The sequence below is a fragment of the Artibeus jamaicensis genome, unplaced genomic scaffold, assembly GCF_021234435.1.
Source record: "Artibeus jamaicensis isolate MK-2021 breed Jamaican fruit bat unplaced genomic scaffold, CSHL_Jam_final scaffold_916, whole genome shotgun sequence".
NCBI lineage: Eukaryota > Metazoa > Chordata > Mammalia > Chiroptera > Phyllostomidae > Artibeus > Artibeus jamaicensis.
The window spans coordinates 553069-572745 of NW_026522059.1; the positions used below are offsets into that span (position 1 = coordinate 553069).

Genomic DNA, 19677 nt, shown 5'->3' on the forward strand with positions numbered 1-19677 from the left:
CGGCGGTGAGGCTCTGCCCCGAGGGCTCTCAGGGGGACCTTTGCCCGCTGGTCCTGAGAGCCAGGTTTGGGTCCTTAGTGAAGCCTCTCCAGGTCCCGTAGCTTTAACTCTGCCCTCACCGCTGAAGGGGCGCCTGTCACATTTGTTTCTTGCATTTCCACTTGGCTATGTGCACTTGAATTGTAAAAATATTTTATCCAGCAATTTTACAGATTGAGAATGGGAGTCAGAGTCCCAGGTAGTCAGTTCAGCCCATCTTGATGGAAGACCCCGGAAAAGCAGAGCTCTTTGTCTGCAGCACCCAGGACAGGTTGGGGGGTCCACTGCAGAGATGGCCTTGGCTTGGGAGAGAAAACAGAATCTGAAATGCTCCAGGGTCATGACAGCAGTTGGGGTGAGCAGAGGATTTTGAGCCTAGTGCCAGAGTCCTCCCAGAACCAGGCAGCTGCTGGGCAACAGGGAAATTAGGCCGGGGCAGAATGGAGAGCACAGGGCACAGCTCTAAGGGGGGAAGCCGCTGCACAACAGCCTAAAGGTTCAGCAGTTTCGACGACAAGGGAGGAGACGCGGATGGCGTTGTGAAGTGGGGACCCAGGAGAGAAGAGGCAGTCCTCGGTGGTGAGGAGGGGAGCTGAGATGTTGGAGTGCGTGTGGGTGGCGGTGGGCCTTACATCTTGGGCATTCATTCTGGAAGATCTCCAGTGCCCAGCAAGCCTGAGACAAGATGTTCAAGAAACACAGAACGCTTTCAGTAGCAGAAAGGCCAAGCCATCCTGCTGCCTGAGACACAGCCACTGGGCCCAGTGGGGGAGGGGCCGCCTGGGAGCTGCCCCCCCAACTAGGCCCCCTGCCTGCACCATCACTGTGGTCCTTGCTGACCTTCTGCCTTCACTCAAAGAAGGCTTTTCCCTGGAAGATTCCAGTGGTTCATCACTAACTGCAAAACAGAATTCGACTCTTGACTTTGCCACGCCCGGTGGGCCATACCTGACCCCGCCACCCATACTCTCCCCTGCATCCTCTCTTTCTCTCACCTGGTCCTCCCAGATGTGCCGCCATGGTTCTCCTGGGCTTTTAATTTTGCTGTCGCACTCCTGAAACACCTCCACCAATGTGTGCCAATGTCCAGAAGTGTGCAGTGTCCTGTGCCTGGCCCTGGCCCAGCTAGTGCTTGTTCGGCTTGTGCCAATCACACCGCAGTTGACACCTGTGGTGTGCCTGGGCGCTGAAACGCACACATCACAGTCCCTCTTCTGAAGCCACTAGTTTGGAGACACTCAACAGTAGCCCTGGGCAAATGACACAGGGCACTTGTGCTGGGTGTTCTGTGAGCTGGGGTCCTGGCCGCCCCCCACTATACTGCTGCTCTGCAGGGTGGGCGGGGAGTGTGAGAGGGATGTGGGTCTTTGTGTCATTAATCTTGAAAACAAGAATGGATTTAATGATTATGTCTTCAAATAAACATTTTTGGTGAAAGAATAAACAAGCCTTCTTTGGCCTTGTGCTTAGCGAGCTGTGTTAGTACTCTCCAGCAGAAGTCCCCTCCTCCCCCCACCTGGACACACCAGTGGTTAAACAGGTCGGGCTATTGCTGTCTGTGGTGACAGAGACTGTGAGTCATGGGGTCTGCAGGGAGTCACAGGAATGGGTGCTAGAAAGGTCTTATTAGGGTTTGGCTTGTGTGGGTGAACTGTGGGGGGCCTAAGGAAGCAGGGATTTGCTCTGGGTTGGATGCTGTCAGGAAGGGGTGTCATTGACTGGGTATCTTGACACGTCTTCAGAAGGACAGACAAGAGGCAGGCTGAAACCGTCTAAAGAGGCCACGGCACTCAGATTGGTTAGGGCAGGCACTGTTGGCTTCATGGGCTTGGACAGGGCTCATGCTTTCTCTGTTCAGACATTAGAGTGGTCTGGTCTTGACAGCTCACACAGGGGCGTTGCTGATGCTGGGGTTGTGTGACGTTGTTTATATTCTAAACCAGAGAACACTGCATCTGACAGTGATAGGCCAGCTCCCAGTGACACCAGGGTCTAGCTGATAAGACCAGCTCCGGGATGTTGGGACTGCTTCCTTCCTTACCTGAAGAATCAGCATGGTTAACCTCACAATTGCTGTGGCTCCCTTCAGCTTCCTGAATCAGTGGGTCCCTTTTCTGTACTTACCTGCCCACCCAGTCAGACCAGCTGACCGCCCCCCCCCCCCCCCCCCCGTGGGTTGCAGCAGACCAAAGGCAGGCCCAGCCTGACTCCTTTTTGGCGCTGCCAAGCTGCCTCCAGATGCCCCTGCCCCTCCCCCCAACACTGCTTCTAGCTCTTCTCTGACCCACCTCGGCAGCTTCCTCCCCGTTTCTGCACTGGTTCACACTCCATCACCATTGCCTGGACATTCGGTCACAGGACGTGCCTTCCTAAACACAAACCCAGCTGTGGCTCCTGCCAGAGTCCTCTTCACCTATCGGACAGGTCCAAGGCCTCCTGGTCCTTGCCCTGCCCCTGCCCCTCACAGCCAGGCCCTAGCTGTCCCCAAGGGGCCTCCCCAGTGGGTTAGCAGAACCCAGAGTTTGTCCTCCTTGAACTAGAGAAAATCCTGTCCACGTGCATTTTGCTTGATGCTCATGCCTGAGCTGCTCCTTCCGCCTTGACTACTGTTCTCTTTAGCAGCGTGAGTGCTCTGTGTTTCCTTCTCAGTATCAAATCCTGCTGGGTCTGTGAGCTAACACTGATCAGGGCCCTGTGTGTTTAGAGCTCTGGCGGGCAGGGCTCCCTAGAGGAGGAACTGGTTCTGCTTAAGGAGACAGCTGCCAGGAGATGTGGGGGGAGGGGGCTGCATCACCTGCCAGTAAAGCCTGTGAACAAAGGAGAGTGACTACGAGTGGCTTGAGAGCGACTATAAAGGTGAGGTGGACACCAGGAAGGCGCCCAGGTGGCTGGGAAGGCAGCGTGCATCTCAGCCCATGGAGGTGGGGCCTGCCTGGAGCGCAGAGTGTACAAGCTCAGGCCTAGGGGCCGAGGGCAAGGGGATGGAGGAGGCCAGCTGGAGCAGCCAGAGGGCATATGGCAGGGACAGTGTTCTAGGCAAGGAATCTGGACTTCATCTTATTGGCAACTGTCAAAGCGTTTTCACTAGGCAGGTGGTGTGATCTGTGTTTTGGAAACAAACCTGGTGGCCGGGCAGGATACAGGAGGGGAGAAAGCACAGCCCCATCCCTGGCCTGAGTGTCTGGAGTGGACGCTGTCGATGGAGATAGTGCAGGAGCAGCAGGTTGGTGAGGAGGAGGGACTTGGCTCTGGGCAGGCCTCAACTGAGGGGCCTATGGACTTGGCAGGGTGGTGGCCCAATGTGTGGGTCCCATTACAGATGCTGGGGTGATGGTGCCGGTTAGAGGTGAGGTTGACGGGTTCTCAGGGAGAAGGTGAAGGAGCCCCAGGAGGGTTCTCAAGTCAAGCTGGATGGAGGGGGGGTCCTGCAGGGAGAAGGCCGTAATGAGGAGGGTCCACTGGGGTTAGCTTAGGGAGGCTCAGGGAAGGGAGGTCCTCAGATGGAGTGGGGTCTGGGGCAGCAGAGGCACTCCTCTGTGGAACCAGGGTGAGGACATGGACAGCTAGCTCACATCTGAACATATACCCTAGAGGCAGGGTGTGGATGGGTGAGGGCTCCAGAGTTATGGCAGCAAGAGCCACAGGCGAGGACGTGTAGAATGAGCTGGGGCTGAGGGCCCTGGGTCTTTGTCCAGTTCTTCACTGGGGGCTGTAGTTTGCATGGTTCTGGTGGGGAGGGTGGAGGGGTATGATGGGCCTTTGTCAAAGCCAGACCGGGGCAGCACTTCAGGTGCTGCCTGGAGGCCCCTGGGGGCGTTGCAGAGACAGACAGAGTCAGAGAAACTGACAGCTTGCCCAGGGCAGGGCAGTAACTTAGGCCACTGCCCCTCAGGCAAGATGGTAAGGCTCTCACATCACACTGTACAGCTACCAGGAATGAGTGGCAGACACAGCCGGGCCACTTACCATCATATCACCCAGGTACCTTGCTTAACCTCCGAGAGTCTCAGGGGTCCCTGTCCATCAGCTGGGAATCCTGGCAAATACCTTAGGACACGGCTGGGAAGATTGCAAGAAGGGAAGCGGAAGTGTGGATAGAGAAGGATTAGCTACTGCTGTCATTAACCCCCAATACAAGCAAACCCCACCATGAACACCTGGTCCTGCCACCTGGTCCTGAACACCTGGTCCCTCCCCACCTCATGGAAGTGGCACTGAGAAGAGTGACAAGAAGAGCAGAGAGCAGAGGGTCCCATTTATTGGAATTTTAAAGACAGCAGAATGAGAGGAAGGCATCCTTCTCCCCCCAAATATTCCAACCTCTCTGCCTTCAGGGCTCAGCACAGGGATGAGACCCTCGTGCCTCAGGTTCCCCAGAGGGCAGCACTCCGGGGTGGGTGTGAGGAGGGGAAGGGAATACTTTATGCCAGGCAGGGAGCTAGGACAGGAGGGGAGACGTGCACCCTCACCTCTTGGCTCGATCCCTGTCCCCTGGGACCTGGTGTTGCTCCCTGGGGTGGGCTGGCAGACAGGGCTCATGCAACAGTGAGTGGGCAGGAGGTGGCACAGAAATGCAGCCTCACTTCCCTTTGGCAGGGTGGGAGGGCTAGAAGAGGCCATGCTGGCCACAGTGGGTCTAAACAGAAGTGTCTGCAGTGTACACGTGGGAAGGTCGAAGAGGGGCTTCCTCTGTCCCAGGCTGCACCCAGGGAGAGAGAGGGGAGGTCCAGGTGGCACTGCCACGCCAGCCACACCACCTGCGTGGGGCCCCGCCTAAGCCAGGGCTCGGTCTACTCCTTGGCGCGACCGATGATGGTGAGGATGTACAGGAAAATGTTGATGATGTCTGTGTACAGGTTCAGTGCCGCGAACACATACTCCTCTGGGCTCAGCGACAGCTGCTTGTTCCCCAGCAGCAGCTGGGTGTCCACTGCCAGGAACTAGGGTGACAGCAGGCAGTGTTCAGGGGCCTGCTCCCCCGCCCCTGTGCCCGCCCCTGCCCCAGGTGGCCCCTCACTCACGCAGGTGAAGAGAAGCGCGCCAAGTGAGGCATATACGATCTCCAGGATGCGGTTGCGGATGAAGATGCAGAGGACGGCGAAGACGATCAGCACCACCATGCTCACCAGGAGCACGCCCATGCATGACGTGAAGTCGTAGCGGGTCTGTGGGCACAGGGGACAGCAGGCCCTGGGTGCCCGCCCAGCAAGGCTCCAAGCCATTAGCCCCACCTGGGGGCCCCCACCCGTGGGAAGGCGACTACCAGGACCCCTCACCTGCATAGAGAAGATGACCACTGTGAAGCAGACGGTCGTGGTGATGCCCACAGCCATGATGACCGCCTCGGTGTCGTAGAAGCTGGCGATCATGCCCACCATGTAGGATAGGCTGACGGTCAGGATTGACTGTGGGGAGACACGGCCTTGGGTATGGAGGCTGCTTCAGCCCCACCCCCCTGTCAGTGCAAACTGTGAGTGTGGGTGGGAAGGCTGAGCTGTGGGGGCCAGGGGCTCAGGTTTCAGGGTTACCAGCGCAACGAGGTTCCAGGGGTGCTTTCGCCGGAAGTCCCCACAGCAGCTGAGGACGATGAGGGAGATGAAGAAGACAGCGTAGGAAACGTAGTACGTCCAGACGTTCTCCCGGACGAAGCCCTTCACCTCCGTGACGAATGTGAACACAGCCACAGTGGACAGAGTCACAGACAGCTGCAGGGTCAGCACCAGGAACACCTGAGGAAGGGGCCACTCAGAGCCCGTCCAGTGCCACTGCTTCTGCCCCACCCTACCCTAGCCCCAGCCCCACCTTCCGGATGAAGGCCTGGCGGATGCTTTTGTCATCCCAGTTGGTGGCAGGGAAGTCCTGGTTGTCATAGTAGGATGGGGGTCCCTCCTCATGGTAGTTCCCATGCTGAGGTGCTGAGGAGCAGGGTGGGCTGGGTCAGCACTACCTGTGGATGCCTGGAGCCCCTGCCCGCCCCGAGCCCCTGCCCATCACTCACAGCCAGGGTCCTGGGCTGGGAAGGCCTGTGGTTGTCCATAGGGGTTAGGTGGAAAGGGGCTCTGTGGATATGGCCCCTGGGGGTAGCCCCCTTGGGGGTAGGGGCCCTGGGGGTAGCCCCCTTGGGGGTAGGGACCCTGAGGGTAGCCCCCTTGGGGGTAGGGACCCTGAGGGTAGCCTCCTTGGGGGTAGGGACTTGGGCCCTGGGGATACCCTGGCTGGCCATAGGGGGAAGGCTGGAACGGGGGTTGTGGGTAAGAGGTTCCAGGATAGGGAGGCATGGAGGGCTGGGGCCCCCCAGGATATCCAGGGTTGGGGGGAGGATAGTTGTCCCCAGACACCAAGAAACTCTTCTCGTGAGGCATGGCCTCAGGTTCTGTGGTCTCCCCCTAGAGGAAAGAGAGAGAACAGTTAGCCCTGGGGGGACTAGTCCTCAGCATCAGCCTGGGGCTGCCCCACCTGCTGCAGGAAACTGCAATCGGTCGCAGGAAGGGAAGTTCATGACCTTTTTCTCTGGTCAGTCGGGAGCCCGGAACAGAGGGGCTAGGAGAGCGGGGCGGGGTGGTATAAAGTGGGTGGCTGGGCCTGGGGCTTCTGGCTAGAGGCTGCTCTGGGCCAATCCCGAAGGTGGAGGAGGGGCGGAGGAGGAGATGGCTGTCAGTCTTGGGATTTGGGGCTCTGGTTGCTTCTTAGAAGCAAGTGGAAGGGCCTTCTCACCGATCTTCCGGGGGGTCTTCTGGGGTCTTCCGGTCGGGGCCGCCAGGTCGGAACTGGGGGCGCGGTCGGGAGGTGTGGGGTGTGCCCGGACCCTCCCCTTAGCATCCCGCCCCTTAAGCCGCTTTGAGGGGCCAGAGCCGGCGGCTATTTCTATCCTAGGAAATCCGCAGGCCATCTGTGAGCGGAGAGAGCCCTGACTCCTCTCGGAGAGCAGGGCCCGGCCGTCCCTCGCTCCCCGGGGTGGGGGCAGCGAGCCTGGATCTGCTGCCCGGGTGCCTGCCAGTGGGGTACGCCAGGAACAGCGGGGTGCGGGGGTGTGTGGGGGATGGAAGGGACCAGAGGGCGTGCGGAGAAACAAAGCAGGCGTGGGGGCGAAGCGGCCGGGGGCGGCGGCCACCGAACCTGCTTCGAGGGCAGGGTGGGCCCTTCCGCCCGGTCGCCGGGCGCTCGGGCCGCGAGTGTCGCCGCCACCGCAGCGCAGCGCCACTTTCCTCCCGCTTTAGGCCGCGGGTCCTCGACCCCTGGCCACCGCCCCAGCCCCAAGCGGGCCGAGAGCCTAGGCCAGACCGACCGACTGACCCACAGTGGCGCCGCTGGGCTACGCAGGGTCCGCGCGGGGGCGGAGGCGGCCGACACTGAGGTTCAGCAGGTAGACTCGTAGCTTGGTCCGGGGACTCACCACTCGCGGGGCTTCTCAGGACGGTGCGCACGGTGTCTGCTGTGCGGCCGCGCGGTCGATGGCCGCTGCGCCCGCACCCAAACCCGCAACCGCTCCGCAGCCGGCTTGGCTGGGCCTGCGCCTGCGGCTGGGAAGACGCAGCGGGGCCTTGTGACGGAGCCGGGCGGGCGCGGGGCGGGGCCGGACGGCGTGGGCGGGGCCAAGAGGGCGCGGGGCGGGGCCGCCGCTGCTACTGTGGGGCTTCTCCTCGGAGGACTCTACATGCTGCGACCACCGTACTGGCTCCTTTTGGAGTTCCAAGCCCAGCCTCCGCGTTCCACAATGTCCACCGACAAGTGGGCTTGGGCCGTGGGGCCTGAAGACGCCGGGAGGCAGAGGTCTGCCAGGCCAATTTGGCTCAGAGAGCTGAGAAATTTATTCCTAAACCTGGGATTACGGAGGATGCCAAGCACTCTTCATCCTTTCCTGGGTTAAAAACACCGCTTTCCCTTTCCATCCGAGGCTATCCCCGATCAGGAGGCCTGATCATTCAGTAGCTCCAGCATCTGTACCTGTCACCAAAAGCACACTATTCCAGGACCCACAGAGACCTTTCATCCTCACTGTCTTCACCACACCTTCACTACCGCAAGGCTTCGACCATTAGTCCTGTTTCACTGCTAAGGGGCTGAGGTTTAGAGATGTCCCAGGACTGGGGGCTTCACGTCTCCCCTCAGCTCCAGGGGTCCTCCTGAGCAGGTGCTGACTGCTGCAGCTAGGGACACTCCCTGCCGCAGCGCCTCTCCACCTGAGGCCTGGGGACCTTGCTGCGCTCCTGGCTCTGGCATGGTTGTCCTCCCCCAGACCCTGCAGTGGTTTGGAAAAGGCTCTATCCTATGTCGGCGGTGTGCTGGTGCAACGTTGGGTAACGTCTGGTGAGGGGAAGCCCTGACTGGCACCTTCAGCAGGACAGAGTGTAAGCTGCCACCAGTCTATCGACTGGTTCATGACAGTTCAGCAGTCTGACCGTGACATGAGCTGCCCCAGGGCGCCGCTGCCTGGCTGGCCCTCTGCAGCGGGGAGCAGCATAATAGAGAAATTACACAGCATCTCAGGAGGTGGCGAGTTCTCTGAGGAGAGAAAATGTGGGGCAGGCAGGGACACATTGGTGCTTTGTGGAACTGAAAGTTCATACAATTTGAGGAAACGATAAAAAATGACAAGTATGGAGTTGAGGTCAGGGCCTTTGAAATGGCCTGTATAAAGTCCTTAAAGACTGTTAGCTTCAGGTTACATCTGCAACTAAGTGGGTAAGAGGCAGCATGGCCAGGTCGCTCTGTGGGGAAGGCCGGTGCAAGAGTGTTGAGGTGGGGCAGTTAGCTGCATGGGCAGAAGAGGCTGGACCTGGCTGGGCATGGCGAGCCCAGGGGGATGGAGCCACGGAGGGCACTGGGGCTCCTCAGGCTGGGCCTGGCAGGCCCTCCAAAGGACTTCGGCTTTTCTCGTGAGTGATTCTGGCTTTCACCATGGCCCAAGCCGTAGCAGCTTGGAGCCCCTTTACAAGGCTCACTCTGCCTGCTCTGTTGAGGAGAGACGGTGGAGGTGGGTGGGCGTGGCAGAGGAAGATGAGTTAGAAGGTTAGGTTAGTGATCCAGGTGAGAGATGACGGAGGTGGGACAGGGGTGCAGACAGCCAAGGAGCCAGGTGCACAGCTGGGAGTGCAGGCTGGACAGGTCCCCAGTTCCCTGTTGGAGTATCGGGGGTGGAGGCTAGTGGGTAAATGGGAGGTGGGAGGTAGAGCAGAGTCGTGGGCACACCTCCCTGAGAGGCTGGAAGCAAATGGAGCATGGGCCAAGAGGGAGTCGGCTTCTAAAGGTGCAGCCTGGCTGTGAGCACTGCTGCGGGCCCTGTCTGTGCCTCCATCGCCCCTGCTATGACGAGGATTTGCAGCATCAAGGCACAGTGTCTGCACCTTCTGGGGTTCCACAGTGACAGGGACGACGATGACGTTGATGACGTGAGATGGGAAGACTGGGCGAGTGCATGGACCAGGCAGAGAGACCTGGGGAAGTGGGTCGAGGCGGCAGAGGAAGGCTGTGCTGGGACACACTTGTGGGTCGGGTGTGAGAGCTGCTCCCCTCCTAGTTATGAAGGGCGAGGAGCACGTCTGGGGAGGTTGCTGGGAGAGTTGAAGGCAGGCCTGAGCCAGGGGTGTGCCCAGAGACCCAAGATGCTTCTGCTGTTGGGAAGGGGACACAGAGGCTTGAGGTCCCCGAGTAGGGGCAGTGACTGGTGCCCCCTGGTGGATTTAGTAGGGAGGGCGATTGGCCATTTTTAGGTTCTCAGAGGGAGCAGAGGACAGCCAGTGGGCCACTCCCCCTCCCCTACTCTGTGGATCACTGGGCTGGGGTGGGACAATGGGGCTGATGGGCTGGACTGACAGGTCATGCCCAGCCGACACCTGGTCGCGGGGGTCTCTTCAGGCCAAGGGGTGGGGTGGAAGGCTCTGCAGGAGGGTCTGCCAGTAGGAAGGAAGCACCTCCCGGGCAGCCACCCCGCCCAGCACGTCAGGCCCCTCCCTTCTTCCTTCCCTCAGACAGTTTCACTTTTGTTTTCTGGCCCCTGGAGCAGGATCCAGAGTCCGAGCTAAAGGCGTGGTGGGCTGGGGACGCCCAGACAGGGGGCAGTGTAAGCAGGCTGCCCAAGATGAAGAGGGGTGTCAGGGGATGCTTTGGGGGAAAGGAGAAGCAGGGTTGGAGGGAGCTGGGAGGGGTGGGACGGGACTGTGGGGTGGCTACCCTACCCCCCTGCCCGTCCTTGCCCTAGGGTTGCAATGGCAGAGGCAGAGGAGGTGGGGGTGGCCGTGGAGCTCAGCGGGCTGCCCCCCAATATCCCGGATGAGTTGCTCATGCTCTACTTCGAGAACCGCCGACGCTCTGGGGGGGGACCTGTGCTGAGCTGGCAGAGACTCGGCCGTGGGGGTGTGCTCACTTTTCAAGAGCCTGCAGGTGAGGGGCTGGTGGAAAGGGAAGCCTGGGCACCTCATGGGCCACCGGCACTGACACCCCACCCCGCCCCACCCCTGCCCGCAGACGCTGCTCGGGTCTTGGCCCGGAAGGAGCACGTGCTGCCCGGGGCTCGGCTGAGCCTGCGGCCGGCCCCGCCTCGTGCCCCTGCACGCCTCCTGCTCCAAGGACTGCCCCCTGGCACTGCACCCCAGCACCTGGAGCAGCACGTCCAGGCCCTGCTGCGTGCCATGGGGCACCCGGAGCAGCCCTGCCGTGTCCTGGCCAGTCCCCGACCAGACAGGGCCCTAGTCCAGCTGCCCAAGGCCCTCTCTGAGGCAGGTGAGAGGGGGGAGAGGAACAGGTGGGTCTGTTAGGGAAGATGCCTGAATCCAGTGTGAACCTTCTCCACAGACATCCATGTGCTGGAGGAGCAGGTCCAGGCCCTGGGCCTGGATGGGGCTGACGTATCCCTGGCGTGGGTGCCCCAGGCCCGAGCAGTGCGTGTGGTGGGGGGCGCCTTGCCTGTGGACTCTCTGTTGCTGGAGCTGTACCTGGAGAATGAGCGCCGCAGTGGCGGGGGCCCCCTGGAGGACCTGCGCAGCCTGCCGGGGCAGCTGGGCACCGTGGTCACTTTCCAGCGGTGGCAGGGTGAGTAGGGCTAGAGGGACTTGGCCCACCCCCCTCCCTCAGACCACTGACGGGCCTCCTGTCCTCTCCCTTCCCCCCAGTGGCTGAACGGGTGCTGCAGCAGGACCACTGCCTACAGGGCTGGGAGCTGAGCCTGGTCCCCCACTACAACGTCCTGGAGCCCGAGGAGCTTGCTGAGGGCCCCAGTGGAGGGGACCACTCGGCTGACCTGGGGACTAGGGCCACGGAGAGTGCTCTCCTGGAGGCTGGAGGGCCAGAGAGGGCACCGAAGGGCGCAGAGACAGTGACCCTGGGCTCTGAGGAGGCAGTGGGCCAGTCAGGAGCCTCTCTGGGGACGGACCCCACAGGGTCCCTGGGACAGGACAGGCCAGTCATCTTGGGGCCCATGGAAACTTTGGAAGATGAGGAGATGGAAAGCCCGGAGCCCGCGGGGTATTCAGGGCAGGCAGGGGTGGCGAGCCCGAGGCCCACAGGGTCTCCAGGCCCAGTGAGCCCAGTGGACAGTGCCATGGGGCCTCCAGAGCAGGCGGGGCTGGTGGAGATGGTGCTGTCGATGGAGCCGGGGGCCATGCGCTTCCTGCAGCTCTATCACGGGGACCTCCTTGCTGGCATGGGAGACGTTGCCCTCTTCCCACTGGAAGGATCAGATATGACTGGCTTTCGGGTGAGTAAGCTTCGAGGACGCCTCACCTTTGGCCCCAGGGCCTGGGGGCTCTGGGTGCCTTTCTTGTGCCCTAACCCTGTAAACTGCTCCTGCAGCTCTGTGGAGCCCTGGCCCCATGCCGGGCAGCCCAGGAGTTTCTGCAAAGTCTGCTGGGCAGCATCAGCTGCCACGTGCTGAGCCTGAAGCACCCAGGCAGCGCCCAGTTCCTGCTGGGCCCAGAGGGGCAGCACCTCCTCCAGGAGCTGGAGGCCCAGTTCCAGTGTGTCTTTGGGACAGAGCGTCTGGACACAGACTCTGCACAGGTGGAGTTGGAGCCTGCCCCTGTCCCCCCCCCCCCTTTCTCACACCTCAGCCTGGTACCTCCTGCGCTGCTGCTCAGAGGCCTGGGGAGGGTGTGGGCCGAGTGGACCCTAACATTCTCTCCTCACAGGTCGACCTTCCCGAGGCCCTCCAGACCTTCCCTGACCAGCCCCACTCTCTGTGGCCCCTGGAGAGCACAGGCAGTGACCAGGAGAATCTGAGCCTGGGTAGGGCTCCCTGGGGACACCCGGAATATGCTGTGCCGCCCCCCTTTAAAAGATTTTATTTATTTATTTTTAAAGAGAGGAAGGGAGGAAGAAAGAGATGGCAACATCAGATTGCCTCTTGAGCGCCCCCTGCTGGGAACCTGGTGCTGCGGCCCTCTCTTGCTCTCACCCTCTACCCTGCTCTTCGCGCGCACCTGTCCCGTGACCCCAGACCTCCTAACCCGCATCTCACCCGTTCTCGGGCTCTTCCTGTCCTGCAGCCCCACCCTGGCTGGGCTTGACCCCTTCCCTAGTGACCCTCTCTGTCCCCAGAGGAGGTTCGAGAGCGGCTGGCCACCCTGGAGGGCCTGGACAGGGAGGACGGGCTGCCCCTGGTGCCCGGGGAGGAGGAGCCCGAGGAGCAGCTGGAGGAGGAGCCTGTCCCTAGGTTTGAGGAGGAGCTGCCAGCCCCCGGCACTGGGGCACCTGGGCAGCTGGAGGAGGAAGCGGCGCTGCAGCTGGCTCTCCACCGGTCACTGGAGCCACAGGGCCAGGCGGCGGAGCAGGAGGAGGCTGCTGCGCTGCAGAAAGCGCTGGCCCTCTCCCTGCTGGAGCCAACCACTTGGGAGGCAGAGGAAGCACTCCTGGGGGCGGGCACCGCGGGCCAGGCCCAGCTGGTGGTACATGTGGCCTTCGAGCAGGACATGGATGAGCTGGACCGGGCCTTGGGGGCTGCCTTGGAGGTGCACCTCCGAGATGAGACAGTGGGGCTTCTGGGTCACATGCTGCCCACAGAACTGCGTGCCCGCCTAGAGCGGCGGCACGGTGTGAGTATTGCCCTTCAGAATGACTGTGCTGTCCTCCGCGGCTTTGGGGTCCAGCCCATCTGTGCGGCCCGCCACTTAGCAGCACTGCTGGCTGGCCCCTGGGATCCCAGTTTGGTCTTGGAGGCTTCGAGCACCACCTGTGAGTCTGCACCTGGGACCGAGGGGGGGGGTGGCTCTCAGGGACGCCCCCAGCCCCAGGCAGGGCCTAGAGCCTCTTCTTCCCCCGTGTCAGTGCCACACCGGAGGCCGAAGGGGCCCTTGGGCAGGCTGGAGTGTCTGGCGGAGAGCAGCCGGGAGTTCCAGGCAGTAGTGCGGGCCTTCTATGACACCCTGGACACTTTCCACAGGAGCATCCGTATCATCCGGGTGAGTCTAGGCTCGGTCTCCTCAGCCTCACGGCCTCCTGGGCTCAGGACACTGTTTCCATCTTGCAGAGCCTGTGCGCTGTCAGTCTTGCCTGTCAGGGTCAGTTGGCCCAGAGCTGCCTGGTGTGAGGCAGGCTGGAAGCTGGGGGCAGGGGGTGGGGGTGGAGGGCAGGGAATACCCCCCTGGTCCCTGCCCAGAGAGTGTTCACAAAGTCTGGGTTGGGGAGACAAGGGCTTAGAGGTTGGGGGTCCTGGGATTTGAAAGGCTTGAGCAAGTTTCTGCTTTGCCATTTGCGTGAGGGTGTGACCACCTCCATGGGTTTCCTCTTCTGGAGCGCGGGGTGGTGAGCTTCCTGTTGTGAGGGCTGCATGCCTGTGCTGTCTGGGGGCTCCTCTGCCTCCCACGGTCCACTCCAGCAGGAGGGCTGGCTGCAGCGCCACAGCTGCTTCCTGAGGTTTTACTTGCTCAGTGTGGCGACTCTGAGCATGAGCGTGCCTCACGAAAGGCTGGGACCAGCTGGTGGGAGCCAGAGTGAGACCCCAGGAGTGCAGGGAGGAGAGGCCGAGAAGGGACCCTGGAGGCGGAGAGAGGGGTTGGAGGGCAGGGAGGTCCAGGACATCTGCGTGGCCAGAAGAAAGGGCTGGGGAGGAGGCCCTGCTGCCTGCTCAGCTGTCTGGAGCTGAAGCTGGGCTGGAGGATGAGGAGTGACTGGAAGGTGCGGCAGGAACCAGTCTGAAATGAGCTGGTTGTGAAAGGAAGGAAGGGGCCAAGGGTGCCAGGAGCAGGGAGCAGGGCTGCGTTCTTACGGGGAAGGCTCTCGGAGGCCCAGGAGGGAGGGACGATGAGAGCTGGTTCACTGTGCCAGGTGGATGCTTGGCTCTGGATGCAAAAAGTTGTGGGTGGGCCCCACAGCCTGGGCCACCTGGAGCTGGTCAGAAAGGCAGAACCTCTGGCCTTCCCCAGACCTGGCCCTGTTCACCGCCACCACCCTGCACCACCCGCCACACTGCTTTCCTGGAGATGACTAATAAACTTTGGACCAAGTATTTTTCCTCCATTCCTGGACCTAGCAGCTGTCCTTTCTGCACTTTGGCAGAGGAGGACCACGATGGCAATCGCATCCCTGACTCCTGGCCCGTTTTGTCAGTGATGTGCACTTTGAGTCTTCCAGGCAGCACCTGTGTGGCTCTGGAGGGTACACCTGAGTGTTTGCCCCCCACTGAGCTTTGGAAACTGTTGCTCCCCTTCCTGGGTGGAAGGAAGGGATGGCCTGCCTTCCACTCTCTTTTCTCTTCCATCTTCCCTCTCACCCGTGGCCGGGTACATCCTCCTTGTTCTGTTGTCAGGGTGGGCACATGGACTTTGTCTCTTATTCTGTGACCACCACAGAGCTCTGTCATTGCACGGTAGGTCGATGGATAGATAATAACAGAAAATATTTACCATCGAACCATAGGGAACATGGGGAAATGGAATCCCGGCGATTAAAACTGGGTTACTTGAAAGAGGACATTCTAGGATTCAGGGACTAACGGCTCTTCATTTTTCTCACATCCTCCTTTTTTTTCTGTGTTGGGCTTGGCTGCTGGGTCACGCTTTATGCCCTCAGGTCACCCCTTGCATAGGTCTTTTTTCTGTTCAGTAGAAGTATCTCCTTCAGTGGGTAGTAACCATATTGGACTTTTAAATTTAGTTTACCTTCTACAATTAGGGTTAGTTTGCAGCTATAATTTGATAATAGTGTCAGCCATTTTTCAAACAAAAGTTACGTGTGTTTACTTAAGACGTTTCTATAAACGTAACCGAGCACAGCTGGTTCTTGCTTATCCTAATGTGTCCTGATTTTGTCCTCACCATTAACAGTCTGGCTGGATATAACATTCAGGATCAAAATATGTCTTCCTCCAGGTATTTGAGTGATATTACTTTTTTTAAAATTTTTTGCTCTTGGAAAGTTAAGAAAAATCTCAATGGTCTCTTAGCACCCATATTGGCGGCAAGTAGCTCAGTGTAAGAATGTGAGACCCCCCCTTCTTTCTTCCACTTCTGTGCTGACGTTGGTGTACGTGGACATTAACAGTCTTTCGCTTTGAAGGTTGATGTTTTCTGGCAGGTAGGCGCCAGGGATGTGTCATTCTCCCCTGTCCTGTCCTTGTCATCTCATGGACCCCTTCCACCCGAAGATGCCACCTTTGGCTCAGGGAAACTGTTTTCCGTTAGTACCTCCCTTGCTCTTGTCACCTTCTGCCCTGTTCCAGTGGAGTTTCTGTCACACAGTTCCTCTCTCACCTGTCCCCCCACAGTCTCCATCTCTTTTCTTCAGCTCTGGGTCCCTCCAGAACTCCAGCTCCATGATCCTATTATTCAGCCTACCCACTAGATTTGATTCAGCAATCTCACTCTTTAAAAATTGTTTTAAAAATTGTCATTGTTCAATTATACTTGTTCCCATTTTCCCCTATTACTCTCCCCTGCCCTGCCCACCCCCCATTGTCCTTGTCCACGGGTCCTTTATACATGTTCCTTGACTGGACCCTCCCCCTTCTCTCCCCCGTTCCCCCCGTTCCCCTTCCCCACTGGCCATTGTTAATTTATTCTTTATTTCCACGTCTCTGGTTCTGCTTTGCTCACTTGTTTCCTTGATTAGATTCCCCTTACAGGTGAGATCAAATGGTAGTTGTTTTTCACCTCGTGCCTTATATCACTTAGCATAATGCTCTCCAGTTCCATGCACGCTGTTGAGAAGGGTAGGAGCTCCTCTTTCTCTCTGCTGTGTAGTATTCCATTGTGTAAATGTACCATGGTTTTTTGATCCACTCATTTACTGATGGGCACTTAGGTTGCTTCTAGCACTTGGCTACTGTAAATAATGCTGCTGTGAACATTGGGGTGCACAGGTTCTTCTGAATTGGTGTTTCAGGGCTCTTAGGGTGGAATTGCAGCAGTAAAATTCCTGGGTCAAAAGACAGCTCCAGCCCTGGCTGGGGTAGCTTAGTGGATTGAGTGCAGGCCTGTGAACCAAAAGATCGAGGTTCAATTCCCAGTCGGGGCACATGCCTGGGTTGCAGGCCAGCTCCCGGTGGTGGGGGGCTCACGAGAGACAACCATGCATTGATGTTTCGCTCCCTCTCTCCTTCCCTTCCCCTCTAAAGATGAATAAATGAAGTCTTTAAAAAAAAGACAGTTCCATTTTTAGTTTTTTGAGGAAATTCCATACTGCTTTCCACAGTGGCTGCACCAGTCTGCATTCCCACCAACAGTGCACTAGGAATCCCTTTTCTCCACAACCTTGCCAGCACTTGTTATTTGTTCATGATGGCCATTCTGACCAGTGTGAAGTGGTATCTCACTGTGGCTTATTTAAAAATATGTATTTATTTATTTTTAAAGAGGGGAAGGGAGAGAGAAAGAGGGAGAGAAACATCAGTGTGTGATTATCTCTTGTGTGCCCCCTACTGGGGATCTAGCCTGCAACCCAGGCATGTGCCCTGACTAGGAATCGAACCAGCAGCCCTTTGATACACAGGTCTGCACTCAGTTCACTGAGCTACACACCAGCAGGGCTCACTGTGGTTTGAATTTACCTCTCTCTGATGGCTAGTGATGCTATCGTTTCATATGTCCATGGGGCCTCCGTATGTCCTCCTCGGAGAAGTGTCTGTTCAGGTCCTTTGCCCATTTTTTAATTGGATTGTTTGTCTTCCAGGTGTGGACTTGTATGAGTTCTTTAAATTTTTTTAAATGTTTATTATTTTTTAAAATATTTTATTTATTTATCTTTAGAGGGGAAGGGAAGGAGAGAGGGAGAGAAACATCGATGTATGGTTGCCTTTCATGCGTCCCCTGCTGGGAACTGGCCTGCAGGGAACTGGTTTGCAACCCAGGCATGTGCCCTGACTGGGAATCGAACCGCGATTGTCTGGTTCGCAGGCCCGCTCGCAGTCCACTGAGCTACACCAGCCAGGGCTAAATGTTTATTATTTTAAAAAATATTTTATATATTTATTTTTAGAGATGGGGAAAGGTAGGGAGAAAGCGAGGAGGAAAAACATCAATGTGTCATTGCCTCTCGAGAGCCCCAGTTGGGGAGCTGGCCTGCAACCCAGGCATGTGCCCTGACTTGGAATTGAACTGGCGACCCTTTGGTTCACAGGACGGCGCTTAATCCATCGACCCACACCAACCAGGGCTAAAACAAATTTTTAATGTATTTTAAAACTAATTGTTCATTAATTCCATTCTTAAGGTAGGAACTTGCTAATTTTCAGAGTATTTCTTTTTCACATTAGCTAGTCTTGTTCAATGGACATAACGTTCCTCTGCATCCCTCCGTGGAGACTAGTCAGAATTTCTGTAGAGACTGAGTGAGTCCCAGAAGCTGGTCCACGGCTGACTGGCTGGTCACCTGGTCTTCCCAGCACAGAGGGCCCCGGTGGGTGTGCCTCTTGGTGTTGGGAGTGAAGCCCTGAGGGCAGAGTGGGCTCACCTTTTCTCTTCCGAGGTCTGGCTGTGGATGCCAAGATCCTGTGAGTGGTTGCGTTTGCTCCCCTGCTGCCTCTCTGGAAGCCCTCCAGTGCCACTAGGAGCCCCATCTAGGTCGCTAATGTCCGCCTGACGTCTGCTGCTAGACAGAGCAGGACTGGAGCGGTGCCGGCTCCCCAGGCCCTGACCTCCAACACAGGGCTCTTGATTTCCTGGCTCAGCTCTGTCCCGTCGGCGCAGAGACCTGGGTGTGGGGTGCACGCGCAAACAGCCCTGTGCTCGCCTGGCAGGTGGAACGCGTGCTGCACCCGCTGCTGCAGCAGCAGTACGAGCTGCACCGAGAACGCCTGGAGCAGCGCTGTGAGCAGCACCCGGTCGAGCACGTCCTGTACCATGGCACGTCCGCGTCCGCCGTCCCAGACATCTGTGCCTACGGCTTCAATCGCAGCTTCTGCGGCCGCAACGGTGAGGCCCGCAACGGGTAGGGCAGGGGTGTGGGCTCTGCCGCCCTGGGTGACCCTGACCCCGGCCCGTCCCGCCCACAGGCACGCTGTACGGGAAGGGCGTGTACTTCGCCAAGCGCGCCTCCCTGTCGGTGCAAAACCGCTACTCGCCCCCCAATGCCGACGGCCACAAGGCAGTGTTTGTGGCGCGGGTGCTGACCGGCGACTACGGACTGGGAAGCCGGGAGCTGCGGGTGCCCCCTAGGCGGGCCCCGGGCCACGTGCTCCTGCGTTACGACAGCGCTGTGGACTGCCTCCGCCAGCCCAGCATCTTCGTCATCTTCCATGACACGCAGGCGCTGCCCACCCACCTCATCACGTGCGAGCACATACCCCGGGCCTCCCCTGGGAACCCCTCTGGGCCTTTGGCCGACTCCCCGGCCATCTAACCCGATAGGCCCCTCTCGACCCCGTCTCTGGCCGCCTGCTCCCCAGGCTCCGGCTCCATCCCCACACAGCCTCACAGATCCCTGCGCTGCCTGAGCTCCCGCCTCCTGATGCGCCCCTTCCTCCTGTTGCTGTTCAGGGATCCGCGGTGCAACGAGAAGGGCAGGGGCCGGGTCCCCTCAGGGGCCGACCCAACCACCAGGGGTCAGCAGAGCCCAGGAGGAGGCCGGACTTTGCCCGAACGCGAGGCTGAAATTTGAATAAACGTGAAATGGGGTGGAGGAACCTGCTGGGGCTCCGAGTCCGACCTGTGTTGCAAGGCGGGAGGGACCTTGGCCGCCTGGCTAGTGGCAGGGGCCGAGGGCCAGACCCCAATGCTCCCTTGGGGAGGTCCTGGGCCGTCCGCAGGGGCCCGACCCAGCGCGCACCCGAGCGACCCCACGTAGCCTTAGTGTCAAGCACGCGCTCCCAACAACGTCTCCCTGCCGACCGACCCGCCCCGAATGCGCGGGGAAGTGGCGGGGCGTGGCTGGCGATAGGCGGGTGCGCGGTAGGAGCGCTGAGGTGGAGCCACGCTAATGCTCCAGCCCCACCGCCTCGCCTCCGTGAGCCCCTGGCCCGCACGCACTCGGGAGCGCGGACAGTACGGGCGGCGCTGGGTTTGGAGCCGGGGCGGGGCTCCGGGCTCGCCCCGCCTGCGTCGCCTCCGCGGATCTCCGGCTGCAAGCAGTCTAGCTGCGGCGGCCGAGCCTAGCCGAGCTGAGCCACCAGGCACGTATAACCGGGGCCGGGATGGAGAGGCGCGCAGTGTGCGGAAGCTTCGGGGTTAGCCGGGGGCTATCCGTGCGCAGGCGTTCCGTAACTAGGGGCTGCGT

General features: G+C 59.4%; 2 protein-coding genes across 5 annotated transcripts; one reads left to right on the forward strand and one right to left on the reverse strand.

The window, feature by feature from the left end:
* Window positions 1-4275: 4275 nt before the first annotated feature.
* Window positions 4276-7596, reverse strand: GRINA (glutamate ionotropic receptor NMDA type subunit associated protein 1). 3 transcript variants are annotated; one of them, XM_037166575.2, is made up of 7 exons: window positions 7433-7596; window positions 6038-6425; window positions 5842-5954; window positions 5568-5768; window positions 5316-5444; window positions 5061-5204; window positions 4276-4979 (listed from the first exon to the last, which is right to left on the reverse strand). In XM_037166575.2, exons 2-7 carry the CDS (start codon window positions 6399-6401, stop codon window positions 4830-4832), a joined length of 1101 nt encoding a protein of 366 aa, XP_037022470.2. In that variant the 5' UTR covers window positions 6402-6425; window positions 7433-7596; the 3' UTR covers window positions 4276-4829. The 3 variants fall into 3 exon arrangements, with proteins under 3 accessions (XP_037022470.2, XP_037022472.2, XP_037022471.2); XM_037166577.2 differs by lacking the exon at window positions 7433-7596 and adding an exon at window positions 6754-6777; XM_037166576.2 differs by lacking the exon at window positions 7433-7596 and adding an exon at window positions 6542-6707.
* On the forward strand, window positions 6912-19091 carry PARP10 (poly(ADP-ribose) polymerase family member 10). Of its 2 annotated transcripts, XM_037166596.2 has the most exons (11): window positions 10000-10099; window positions 10238-10419; window positions 10504-10758; window positions 10831-11067; window positions 11148-11731; window positions 11827-12033; window positions 12162-12258; window positions 12571-13203; window positions 13297-13430; window positions 18203-18377; window positions 18458-19091. In XM_037166596.2, exons 2-11 carry the CDS (start codon window positions 10245-10247, stop codon window positions 18802-18804), a joined length of 2844 nt encoding a protein of 947 aa, XP_037022491.2. In that variant the 5' UTR covers window positions 10000-10099; window positions 10238-10244; the 3' UTR covers window positions 18805-19091. The 2 variants fall into 2 exon arrangements, with proteins under 2 accessions (XP_053516962.1, XP_037022491.2); XM_053660987.1 differs by lacking the exons at window positions 10000-10099; window positions 10238-10419 and adding an exon at window positions 6912-7040.
* The last annotated feature ends 586 nt before the right edge of the window (window positions 19092-19677 follow it).

Coding starts and splice junctions, on each gene's coding strand:
- GRINA (XM_037166575.2), bottom strand. CDS start 6,401: ATGCCTCACGAGAAGAGTTTCTTGGTGTCTGGGGACAACTATCCTCCC. Junction 5,769..5,841: donor GCCAGGCCTTCATCCGGAAG/GTGGGGCTGGGG, acceptor CCCCTTCCTCAG/GTGTTCCTGGTGCTGACCCT. Junction 5,445..5,567: donor CCTGGAACCTCGTTGCGCTG/GTAACCCTGAAA, acceptor GTCTCCCCACAG/TCAATCCTGACCGTCAGCCT.
- PARP10 (XM_037166596.2), top strand. CDS start 10,245: ATGGCAGAGGCAGAGGAGGTGGGGGTGGCCGTGGAGCTCAGCGGGCTG. Junction 11,732..11,826: donor CAGATATGACTGGCTTTCGG/GTGAGTAAGCTT, acceptor CTGCTCCTGCAG/CTCTGTGGAGCCCTGGCCCC. Junction 18,378..18,457: donor CAGCTTCTGCGGCCGCAACG/GTGAGGCCCGCA, acceptor TCCCGCCCACAG/GCACGCTGTACGGGAAGGGC.